Here is a 12,803-nt window from a genome sequence, read left to right as displayed (position 1 = left end):
GGTTTGGTTTGGTTTGGTTTTTTTAATGGCAGCCATTTTTCCTTGCTGTGCTCTTTTTCCTATAATCAGGTCTCCTACCCATTTGCCAACTTATACAGTAATTTCAGTGTAGGCATGATAGTTGTATTTTTAATTCAGTTGAAACTATGTATTAGAGAACCACAGCTATCATTTCTCTTAGGTGCCAACCAACTTTGCAGATGTGTTCTGACTATGCCAGCAATCCACTATCATTAAAGGGGACCTTTTTCTTCTTCACTGATAGACTTTTTAACTATGACCCAGAAATATGCACATGCCACTGTCATATGTCAACTTTTAGTGACAAAAAAGAAAAAGAAAATACATTTCATCTTAAAAAGAACGGGTTCCAATAATTTAAAAGATGCCCATGTTTCTGAACTGCCATATCAAGGCCAACCTCAAAGAGTCCACAACCCTTTAATGCTATATAACTTTGACTTCACATTCATCAAATTTCATGTAGATGAATCAGCCATTTTAATTTTTTGAGTTTAGGAAATTAATGATGGACTATGCAAAATTTGTTCCATCTTATATATAAAGACCCACCTGTGCACATATAAAAAGCTGCAGTAGACACTGACTTTAAGCACAATATTCTTCTCTTTTATATTTTGCTTAAGTTCTTTTGACGTCAAAGGATATTTGGGTCTGTCATGTATGCACGCAAAAATTTTTGTCTTAAGCAAGTATGTGTTGAAACTGCTGATACAAAACCCATTCGATTTTTAATTGTGCTAAGATAGCTCACTATATTAACTAAACGTTCCTTTTGGGATTTATAAACCACCTTGATTATGGCTCAAGAATTGCTGTGGTGAATAGTCCATAAATAAATGCATGCTAAGGAAATTCAAAGGATTTCCTCGCTTATGCAGTGATTAATTTTTTAGTCTGTAATAGCCAGGAGAGCAAGAGATTGCTGTGGCATTTATTTCCAGTTGATTTTATAGAAAGAAACACTATGGATATTTAATATGTGTCAGTAGAGTTTTTTTAGATTATTCAGAGGGCACTCTCTTTTCTGATTTCAGCTCCTGCGGCTGTCACAAATCTGAAGGTTACAGAGAGTACCACTGGACGCTTATCATTCAACTGGACTACTTCTCAGGGAGAATTTGATAAATATGATATCTTCTTGTATAATCCAGACACATCTCTTCAGGACAGAAATTCAGGGAACCAGAATCTCCAAAAGTATTCCTTCCAGAATTTGGTGCAAGGCAGATTGTACAAAATGGTGATTGTTACTCACAGTGGCAAGCTTACTAAAGAATCGTTCATCTTTGCGAGAACAGGTAAACCTCCTAATGAGCTAATCCATCAGCAGAGAAATGGGCTTTGAAACATCAATGGGTTAGTTTAACTGTGGAAAGTTATTATTTATAGACCTGCTAGTAAACAATATCTCAGTTACTGTAGTTCTTCCTACCTGCTACATAGCTTTAGAGACAATGGGAAAGTTCAGATATCTTAGTAAACTATGGTTTAGTGAGATATAAACAAGCCTAGCCTCTACTTAAGCTCCCACATATTTCATGTTTCTTTTTACTGCCTAGCTAGAAGTTGTTTGGAAGCTTTACTCTTTGCTTTTGATTAATCAAAGTTTTCTTTGTCCCATGAAGCAGGATATGTAATTAAATTAACTATGATTAATTTAAATTAGCCTGGTCTATAAACTACAGTTGAACATTGGCTTGTCTGCAGCTAAGCATAACTTATCTTTGCCAGTCATAATTTAGCAATTCAAAGTTAATTAAAACAGAAACAAAAGCTTCTGAAGGCTTTCTTGTCATCAGACTATCAAAATGAGCAAAGCGTATGAGCTTAGATTAAAATACCTTGTGGAATCACAATTTTGTGTGACAATCCAGTAGGAGAGTAAGATTCTAGTTGTTGTTACAGTTTGAGCCTGTTTAAGGCAGCCGTTCAGAAATAATAATTCTAAGGACTTTGTGGATGCAACGGGTATATACAGATATGCAGTCCAGCGGCTGGTACAAATTTTGGGGTTGATGTCTGTGGTACTGTGATACTTAATACTGTCTTCTTTATAGTCCCAGCTCCAGTTAGCAATCTCAAAGGATGTAATAGGAATATGACCAATAGCCTGTGGTTCACCTGGAACCCAGCACCAGGAGATGTTGATTATTATGAATTACATCTTTATAACACAAATGGCACACAGAAGGAAGCACAGCATGGAAAAGATCTGACGGAATGGTATTTCCAGGGTTTAGTTCCTGGTAGAAAATATACCCTTGTTGTTGTTACCTATAGCGGTGAGCTGACTAATGCAGCCAATACTGAGGGACGAACAGGTAAATAATAACCTTGTCTTTGCTTTCTGTTATTGTACACATATAATCAAATTTGACATGTAGTCTTTGTTTCTCAATGTGCTGTGCTATGCAAATGTTTTTATAAGTGCTTTATGATCCACTTCTAACCATCTTTTGTCTCAGAAGTATGTTTCATTTCATTCAGTAGAGCTCGCCTCTAAGTAAATATGTATGGATTACTAAATCACAGGCAAGGTGTCTTTAAACAAGCTTTTATGGTTTTAAAACAAATTAATACAAGTTCCACTACTTTTTCCAGTGATCCATTTCTTTTTCACCATAAGGAATTGAAAGATAGCTCTAATAAATGTATTTAGTTCCTTTAATCAGCTCAGACAATCAGAGGTGTGTGTAATCTACAATTCCACACAAAAGCAAAGGAATTGGAATGGGGTATGGAATTCAGCATGCTGAGAATCTGATATTATTATATTAAAAATACTAATGTTTAGATAAGTTTGAAAGTGAAATAGGTAGAATCTGATTACATGTTTCAACTTTGGATCAAATTTAAACCTTAAGTGGATCTTCTTTAACATTCATTGTACTGTGTATGTACGGGCGTGTGTGTAAATTGCAACTCCTTGCCCTAATCAGCAAAAACAAATAAATATAAAGAGGATGGTTTAATTTGCATTAGGTAGGTCTCAGAATTCGGATTTTTATTCTTTCCACATCAATAGCATGTTGGAAATAAATGTTGTAAAGAGATTCAGGATATTATCTGCCTATTCTTCAGGAGGGTAACTCCTGAAAACTGAAAAGAATGGAACCAAATTTAGTATGGCAGGAAGAAAAGAAAGACCAAGTTAAAACAGGGATGAATTTGGTTAGGGACTGTAGACAAAAACAAAAAACAGAAGACATTGGGCAGTCGCTTTGCATGTTAGTGGCTGTTCCATTCTCATCCCCCTCCCTCCATTTCCAATCGTGATTTACAGCATTATTAATTAACTAAAAAGAATTCCAAAGCCGTTCTCTGCTTGATTTCTCTGATTTGTTTTAATTTATACTTGGGTTTCTTGTTGTTTTCCTGAATAGAATTCTATTAATGGCCTTCCTTCAGTCAAACTTCTAGAATTATGGCCTTAAAAGAATTACCTATTCAAGTGAAATATGGTTGCATTTTTTTTTCTGTTTTTCTAACTTCAGTGCCAATCCCCCCGAATACTGTGTCATTTGCGGATGTGACCAACACCTCTTTATCCATCACATGGTTGGGCCCTCCTGACTGGACAGATTATGACGACTTTGAGCTGCAATGGACCCCAAAAGATGCCCTCACCATCTTCAATCCTTACAGTAGTAGCAAATCAAAAGGCCGCATCTTGAATGGCCTCCACCCAGGGAGAATCTATCGCTTCACTATCAAGACTGTTAGTGGTCCAGTTCGGAAGACTTACAGTAAATCCCTTACTGGAACTGTGAGGACAAGTAAGAACTAGTAAAATCTTTTTTGAATTGAAGCAGAACATTGCTAAAAAAGCTTGATGGATGTATGGATTACTTCATATCAGTGAGCAGATTCATGATTGGTTGTACAAGGATTATATCTTCCCCCATTTCACATTTGTGCAGTACCAGCATTTGAAGATTTCAGTATCTCTTTGGTCATTAATTATGGTGGCCAGACATCCAGAAACACGCCAGACAATCTGGCTTTTTAAAAGTTGCTCCCCTGTCCATCTCCAGCTCTGCTGGACTCATCTTTTGTCCCACTGTTTTGTCTTCTCTGTTTCTGACTCCCCTTCAGTAAGACTGGGGTGCAAAACTCCAGACATCCTCTATTGTTTATTTTCTGTTCACTTCTCTGTCCTTCCTGGAGATCTTCAGCTCCCCTGCTCAGAAGCCTCTCATCTTCCCCAATGCATTTCAGTGTAGCAACTCTCCTTAAGTCCCTTCACTCCTTCAGTAAGGAGACAAGCTTGCACTTGCAGCAGGTATAGTTTGGATCCTCTACAGACAGGAGGATAAATATTGTACATAGTTTGCAGGTCATGATAATACTTTCACTGTCCATGCTGCAGGGAGACTTCCCTGTCAATACCCCTTAGCCAAATCATTTCTGTTTGTGTGTTTTAATCACAACCTCCCAGGAGCCCCCTAGACTGAAAGATGATGAGGAAAAAGAGAAAAGAAGAGAAAGAAAGGAGGATTTCTACCCTTTGGCCTTCCTTGTCAAACTCCTGCTTGATTTCCCTCTTTTTCACTCAGTTAGCTCACTCTCTGGGTTCCTTATATGCCCTTGAGTTGCTTCAGTGGGGTCAGCAGGAGCAATGCTCCAATCAGACAGAATGGGCAACCACTCAGGAAGCGCCAAATAGCACTCTCTCCCCTTCCTTGGCTCTGCCTCCATCTTCCCTCTTCTGCTTCTTCAAGCTTTCTTGCCAAACTCCTGCTTCCTGTCCCTGTTCACTCACTCACTGCTGATCTCAACTCAAGGCAAAATAAGCCTTAGGATGCTTATTGTACACTTCCTGTACCCTTTCAGTGTTTAAGGTTATCATGAGTAACTTAAGTTACTTTAATTTTGAAGAGTTTATTTAAATTATGATTAAGTCTGGAAACTTATCAATAATGAATTAATAACCTAGAATTTGCTATTCTTTCCGATCATTAAAATTGTGGCAACCTCATTCCCTTTGATAGTAAGACCAGTCCTTGAAGTAAGTATAAATATCAGTGTATAATCTTTTTTTTTTTTCCTGCTTCTTTTCAAAGAGCCAGATAAGATACAAAATTTACACTGCCGGCCACAGAACTCTACTGCTATTGCATGCTCCTGGATCCCTCCTGACTCTGACTTTGATGGATATAGCATTGAGTGCAAGAAAATGGACACAGAGGAGATAGAATTCTCTAGGATCATAGAGAAAGAAAGATCTGTATATAACATCATGACCCTTGTTCCTCACACAAAATACTCAGTGTCCATCAAAGTGCAATCAGCCGACATGACCAGTGAGATGGTAACAGACAATACCATCACTATGATAGATCGTAAGTCACTTCTGAATGTATAGACAAAGCTTAATGAAGGAGAAAATCTAGCAGGGGGTGGGGCATGAAGGCTTCCAATGTGTGATAAGAGACTTGAAGTGAATGCTAGAACGTATTGCTTTGCTGTCTTCAGCACATTTTACAGTGGTTATTCTCATTTTTAAAGTAAATAGATGTATTTCTTATTGTTAATCTTTTAACAATCTGATGAACTTCTGGAACCAACAGAGAAAATATCATAATGGCCGAGTGAGTGCCATTAGATCATGTTTCAGAGGGGGGGAAAAAGGCTTGTGGGCTGGAAGACACTGCCACAGATATCTGATTCAGGGTAGGTAAAAGTCTGTATCTGAGCTAGGAATGTTGAATATTTCATTTGGTTCTCGTTTTGAAGTGTGCTGGATCTACACTCATTCAACTAAGGTGCAAACTGGATTGCAGTTATTCTAACTACACTTCTTCCAATTTGCAATGCAGTTCTCAGCTCAAAAAATATGCCAAACTATATCTTGTTAAAGACATTTCTTAAAGAAAAGCATTTCTAAACATAAATTCAGAGATACTTTTCTTTAGGATAAAATGTATTTAGCAATAGTTATTTTGTATAAAAAATTGCATTCAAAACGTATGTATGCATACAGACACAGAGTTTCATGTGGATTATTATGAAAACAAACAGATGAGGCAATGGAAATGAAAACATATGAAACTAATTTGATGAGTTTCAATCTGTAATTTTTTGGCACAATATAGCTGATGACATTTGTAACGCCACTCTCATTCCCATTTAGGCCCTCCTCAACCATCTGCATATATTCGCGTGAACAAAAAGGATGCAATTATTACCAAATCCACTATCCACTTCACCTTCAATTGCAGCTGGTTCAGTGATACCAACGGAGCTGTGAAATACTTTACAGTGGTTGTGAGAGAGACTGATGGTATGTTTTCAGAAAAAATAGCCTATGTTAACACGCTGCCTTTGACACTGTCTTCTACCGCTGATTGGTCATTGTAAAATATCATTATGACTTCATGGGCGACTAAAATTTAAACTATTATTTAAATTCCAAACCACAGAAATTTCAGACTCATTCTTTAGTTCTCGTCTTACATAACATTTAGCTTCTTTCTTTCTTTCTATCTCCCCCTACCCCCACCCCACCCGATCCTTTTCTAGGCAGTGAAAGACTGAAGCCAGAAGAACATCACCCTTTACCCTCTTACTTGGAGTATAAACACAATAATTCCATCCGGGCCTATCAAACAAATTACTTTGCGAGTAAATGTTCAGAAAGCCCAGAGAGTATTTCAAAGAGTTTTGATATTAAGCTTGGAGCAGAAATGGAAAATCTGGGAGGAAAATGTGAAGCAGATCGGCAGAAATATTGTGATGGACCATTAAAGCCCAGGACTGCCTATAGGTGAGAATTATTGTAGTAATTAGGCCACTAAATAAAGTGATGTTTTACCTAGACCATGCTTTCTAGGTATATTTTCATCACTGTAGATTAACAGAATCTCTTACACTGCATGATATTATTTTTATAATAGCTTTTCCTTGTTCTGTCACATGGAAAATGCTAATTCCCATCATGTCATAAGAATTTGCAGTTCTTAAGCAAGGAAATGGTGTGAAGTAAGAAGGTAGCTAATCACCATCAGCAATAGAAGAGTGTTCAGAATAGCTAAATGTCATATTAATGTATCAGTAATTCCCCATATGTTCACTGGAACTAACTCTTTACAGTAGACATTTTAGGGAGAGGATTTATACACAAGAGTACTTCAGGAATTCAGATTTAATTCTGAAAAGGAGTTTATGCCAAAAAAAATTATTTATTTATTGTTGAACTTGTATGCCACCCATCTCCCCCAATGGGTGACTCTGGGCGGCTCACAATAACAAAAAAGGAAAAAACACCAATCCCTCCAACAATGGCTAAAATCCATGAATAATTAAAATAGAAACTTACATTAAAAATGTCCTAAAACCCCCCTGTAAATTTTAGCCCTAAAACCTTCAAGATGCTAGGGGGGGATGACAAACCCATCACCCCACCAGCCATCTCCACAGGTGCGGGCCCCCCTCTGGCCCCCAGGCCTTCTGGCAGAGCCAGGATTTAACCCCTTTTCTGAAGGCCATGAGGGAGGGGGCACACCGGACCTTGGGAGGCAAGATGTTCCCTAGGGCGGGAGCCACAGCAGAAAAGGCCCTCTGCCTAGACCCCACCAATCAAAATTCCTTGACTGGTGGGGTCTACAACCTGCCCCTTCTGCTGGACCGAGTGGGGCGGGCTGAAATAACCGGGGCGAGATGGTTCCTCAGATAACCTAAAATACCTAGTCCTTAATTAAATGTGTGTATGAAAGCCTTCTGTGATAGTATGTTGCACTTGGCCTTAGTTGATCAATCTTGACCAGTATGAAGCAACTCTTAGAATTCTAGTTATATAATTTATAACTAGAAAATGTTCGTTAAAAGGTTTCCTTGTATGATTAGTCTTTTTTATCCTACTAAACTGCTATCCTATAATATCTTTTTTTCTCTTAAATCCCCAGGCAAGGACATCAGTTTCATAAAGGCATTGTGCATTAAGTAGTGTTGGTCATGTTTTAACTTAAGATATAGGCATGCTTTATTAAGAAATACAATGATGTTTTATTTCTTAACCTTGACTGAGTGTGGGTACCAGACAAAGGTTACTAACTAGGATCTGTTTATCATTATGGTGCTATTGCAAAATCTGTTACACTTTTACTGTGCCAACAAGCAAGAAATTAGGGTAAGTGTGCCAATTCCTCTGCCAATGTAATATTAATCCATATTCGGTATTTTAGAAACAGAAGCCACATGTATTGTTCTTTATATGCATAAATATAGAGCCAGCTATGACTAATGGTGAAAATAATAAAACAAAATGGGCAAAATCTTGCTGAATAATAGTATATTTAATTGGGTGCCATTTTGTTCATGTCTTAACTATGTATGATTCTTATCACTGTAAATTGGTCAGTATATTTCTATTCTCCTACAGTCTTTATATAACATAATAGATGCTTCTGGCTACATTCAGAGCTCTTTTTGACCTTCCACGTCTGAGTATTCTGCAAAATGAACAGGGAACATTCTTGGAACTGTACAAGGAAAACAGAGTGGGAAATTCCAATTATGAATAATCATTTTTTTAAAAATTGCGCTAACTGAAATAAGGAACGGCTCTGTAGTCTGCTTTATAGATGCACAAATGTTTGTTTTTTGCACTGCAATAAGCAAACATTTGAAGCAATATCTGAAGCAAAGAAAGAAAGCAATATGAGTTAAGTGCCATGTCCATAAAAGTTAGGGATTAAAATGAAAATAAGTTAAAAGAATCTTAAACTTTTGTAGCCTTTCAGAGCTGTCAAAGGGGGAACTCAATGAAATCAAAAGGGCAGGTGTGGCTGGGTGATCAAAGCCTCCCCCCTTTTTATGTGCATGCAGAATGAAAAAAACCCTGACTTGTGCTTCATTCTTAAACTAAAAGGAGGAAATAGAAGGGACAGTACTAAAAGTAATAGAAATGGGTAAAACCATACTACATTTGCACTTGCCTTTTTATTGATTTTTTTAGAACTTACTTTCTTTTTGTAGCCTTTAGTACAGTGCTGGGGTGGGAAAACTTTGGCCCTCCAAATGTTACTTAACTACAACTTCAAGCATTGGCTGTGCTGGTTAGGAGTTGTGTTCAGCATCAACAAGCTCCCTTCTCCTATTCTACTTTTATATAGTGGTAGTTTATCACTACCACTATCACACCTCTATCAATTAGTGTTGTGATTATAAAGTATAACTCCCTGGAAGTTTCAGTACTAAAATCTTTTGTTTTTCCTTCCAGGATCAGTATCCGGGCTTTTACTCAACTCTTTAGAGAAGACTTGAAGGAAGTCCATAAGCCCTTGTTCACAGATACTTATTTTTCTTTGCCGATTATGACTGAGTCAGGTTGGTTTCCCTTCCTATCTTTCAAATGTTTGACAATAGCTGAAAATAGGATATAATTAATAATTTTACTAATATCATATAATTAATATCTTATCTAAAAGAGGCAGTCATTAGATCCTTCTTAAGGGCCACTCTGGATTCCTTGAAGAATGATTACAGGCCAATCCCTAACCTCATTTGATTGAGAAAAATGATACAGAAGAAGGTGGATTTTTTTTTAATGAGGTTAGCAACTCCAAAGCATTAACAATTTGATATTGACATTCTTGAATGGTTTTTAGAGGCAGACTTGCATAAAGCCACCGTGTGACCATGGCATATATTCTGTGTTTGCCAGATTTACTGTATCCAGGAAGAAGCATTGGTATACAGACAACTGAAGTTGTGTTAGGTGGTTCGCAAGCATTGTAAGATGTGGACTTGATTGTTCAGAGTTTAATATCAACAGCCTCTACAGAATAGAGTATATTTGTGTTTCTCTTCTACTCCCAACCAAGAACGCATTTGTTTTTTTAGAATAAAACTCAGTATATTAATCTATATTCAGTCCACAAATTCAAAACTTCCTCTTCATTGGCATCAGAGGAAAAGGAAAGATAGTTTGGCGTATCATATATCCAGCTCCAAATCCCTAGATAATTTCTCACAAATTTCCATATAGATGACTGAAATTATATGAGTGATTGGACAGAGCTTTGAAGGATCCCAAAAGCCAACTGAAGAATCATGCACATATACACATTACTATCTGACATATGTCTAAAAAGGATACAATGATTGATGGTATCAAAAGTCACTGTAATGCCCAACAATAATGGTGAAGAAAAATATTTCTGAATGTTCATTACCAACTTAATAATTATAAATTTCAGTATAAAAGACCAAGAAAAAATACTGTTGTGTACTCTATATATGACATGGTGAATGCAGGTTTATTTGGGATAATGTGTAAATGTGACCATTTTGCACATTCATATGAAGATTTGAGAACAGAATGACACAATAAAAACATTGCCTGGTTAATGTAGTTATTCTAATTGGAAAGTATCACATTAGTGATTCCTTGGTCCCCCTTGTGAACTGAGGAACAATTAGTGGCTGGGTTCATATATGATGGAAAACCGATAAAATTGTTATTTTTTATTTAGTGAGGCTTAGAAAAGTGGTAAACAAAACCATTTTAGCTTATTCAGCAAATAATGTTTTTAGAAATCTTGAATTTATTATTTTGTATGAATTCAGCCAAAAGAAGTTACCCTTAGTCGTTACTGGCAATGTGCAAAATGTTTCTGATCAATTTCAAGCTGATGTAGGTGTGTAAATGCATGTAGATTGATTCTTGCTGTTCATTACATTACCAAACAAATGGCTAAGAATAGACACTATATATTATTTCTCTTTTTTATCTCATACAATTATTTCAGAGTCTTCATTTGGAGTTATAGAAGGCGTGAGCACTGGTTTATTCTTAATAATTATGGTTATGGCTACCACTGCATTGCTTGTTTGCAGAAGAAAAATAAAGTGAGTTGAAATTTATATTTCATTCTTTCCACTGTCACAGGTTGTTTTACTTTTCCAATTATTGCACAATAGTTCCAAAGCTCTACATGTATTTAAATCAGGATATATGGATAGATGTTCACTTAATAATTTGGTGATAAGTAGGAGCCAGTACCATGGTGTGAAGATGAGTGAATCATGTGCAAGGCTGCAGCAAAATAGAGGGTTGTGATGTTACAAAGTTCCATTTTTTTAAAATTGTTCTTGCCACAGAGATTACAAAAGAAAGTCCCTTTCCTGGTCAAGCAAAATAATATTGTCTCTTCTAAGTACTAGGTGTCATCTGTGTCAAATTCTTGTGTTGCAGAAGTGGCCATGAAAGAGCAACAGCAAGACTAAGCATTCGTAAGGATAGGCCATCCGTTCACTTGAACCTGGGACAAAAAGGGTAAGGTCAACGACTTTGCATTTGCATCATGGATAGTAACTTCTGCTTAATGACCAGCTGACACATTCTTTTTTCTTCCCCAAACATCTTAAAGGAACAGGAAAACATCCAGGTAAGAGCTGATACTAAGTCGTTGAAGAAGAACATTCTTTTTATTGATTGCTTGTTACTTACTGTGTTAACAGATTTTTCTTCTCTTTGAATGTTTTAGCCTAATAAAAGTAAATCAGTTTGAAATGCACTTCACCAAACTTCAGGCAGATTCAAACTACCTCCTATCCAAAGAATATGAGGTAAGGACCATACAGAATGAAAAAAAAGTTCCCGAAAGATTTCTATTCCCATTTAGCCTTGGCTAGTATATGTGGTTTTACAGAAGGTGCATATTAATACATATTAATATGATCTATTTTTATCTCATTTCTTTCGGCTTTCTATAGGATCTAAAGGATGTGGGTCGAAACCAATCATGTGACATAGCACTTCTGCCAGAGAATCGAGGGAAAAACCGATATAATAATATATTACCCTGTAAGTTATAATGTTGGATGTGAGCCATTTTTTCTTGCTTTTTTCATGTATCTTTTCAGCAAGAACAAGTGACATCTTACTACTAGAATTCAGTTATAATATGGAACAGTTATGTTTGTATGAAAATAATATTTTATGTTTTATATTTTTAAAAATACTACATATAATTCATTTAATATTTGGGGTTGTAGGCATGATTTCATTTCTAGTTAATAAAATCTAGACCTGATTTTTAATGTGTCAGGATGAAGGGCATCAATGCTGATTGGAAGAATAGTAAATATTTATTTAGTAAATATTTAAATAGTAAATAGTAAATATTTGTTTCCATTTCTGTGGTTCATGAAAATAAAGGAAATTAATACCTGGGATATGATGGTTAATATTTTAATTATAATAATAAATCCCTCTTATAGATGACTCAACAAGAGTGAAACTTTCAAATGTAGATGATGACCCATGTTCTGACTATATCAATGCAAGCTACATTCCAGTAAGTGACTCATATTTCCTTTATATGGACTCTTTAAAAAAGGATATTTGATAGTCATCTAAAGACATATCTCTAAACTCTTCCCACCCATTTCGTCTAGCTAATCGGATTCTTAAAATTGTGCCAAACTAGTTTCCATGAAACTGAAATTCCATTACCACTGAAGGCCGCATACAGAACATGTTTTTTTAAGCAGCTTTAGAATCTGCAAGTGATGATTTTTCAGATGTAGCTATTTTTTAATCCTTTAGAAATAGATACAGCAGATTACAGATTACAGACAGCACCCATTGCTTGAAGAGATGTTTCATTCAGAAAGCACATAGATACTATAGATACTATAAATTAAAAGAAAACGGCAAAGACGTCATGGCGTTATTTGCAATAAAGGACAAGAAATCACCATACGAGTATTCTTCATGCTCAACCTACCAGCTTCTATAGTCTATAGTTACCTCAGCCAGTGATTTGTGCTGG

The 12,803-nt window shown here is 36.3% G+C and overlaps 1 protein-coding gene across 3 annotated transcripts in view; it reads left to right on the top strand.

Annotated features, from left to right (window-relative positions):
* Positions 1-12,803, top strand: part of PTPRB (protein tyrosine phosphatase receptor type B) — a 77,360-nt gene that overhangs the window by 54,048 nt on the left and 10,509 nt on the right. For all 3 annotated transcript variants that reach the window (XR_015796415.1, XM_007422935.4, XM_025163204.2), the window contains 13 exons: positions 1,059-1,322; positions 2,082-2,345; positions 3,519-3,800; positions 5,088-5,366; positions 6,158-6,307; positions 6,547-6,790; positions 9,245-9,351; positions 10,776-10,875; positions 11,222-11,302; positions 11,397-11,414; positions 11,514-11,595; positions 11,743-11,833; positions 12,250-12,326. Coding sequence is in view for 2 of the 3 variants with exons in the window: in XM_007422935.4 (XP_007422997.1) it covers positions 1,059-1,322; positions 2,082-2,345; positions 3,519-3,800; positions 5,088-5,366; positions 6,158-6,307; positions 6,547-6,790; positions 9,245-9,351; positions 10,776-10,875; positions 11,222-11,302; positions 11,397-11,414; positions 11,514-11,595; positions 11,743-11,833; positions 12,250-12,326 (2,039 nt within the window). In the remaining variant the exon portion in view is untranslated. The remainder of the gene's footprint in view (positions 1-1,058; positions 1,323-2,081; positions 2,346-3,518; positions 3,801-5,087; positions 5,367-6,157; positions 6,308-6,546; positions 6,791-9,244; positions 9,352-10,775; positions 10,876-11,221; positions 11,303-11,396; positions 11,415-11,513; positions 11,596-11,742; positions 11,834-12,249; positions 12,327-12,803) is intronic.

This window comes from Python bivittatus, unplaced genomic scaffold, assembly GCF_059951505.1.
Source record: "Python bivittatus isolate LINGU-HERP-01145 unplaced genomic scaffold, Pbiv_v1 ctg000330_np1212, whole genome shotgun sequence".
Lineage (NCBI taxonomy): Eukaryota > Metazoa > Chordata > Lepidosauria > Squamata > Pythonidae > Python > Python bivittatus.
The sequence above is the reverse complement of the archived record's forward strand: the minus strand, read 5'-3'. Positions and strand labels throughout refer to the sequence as shown.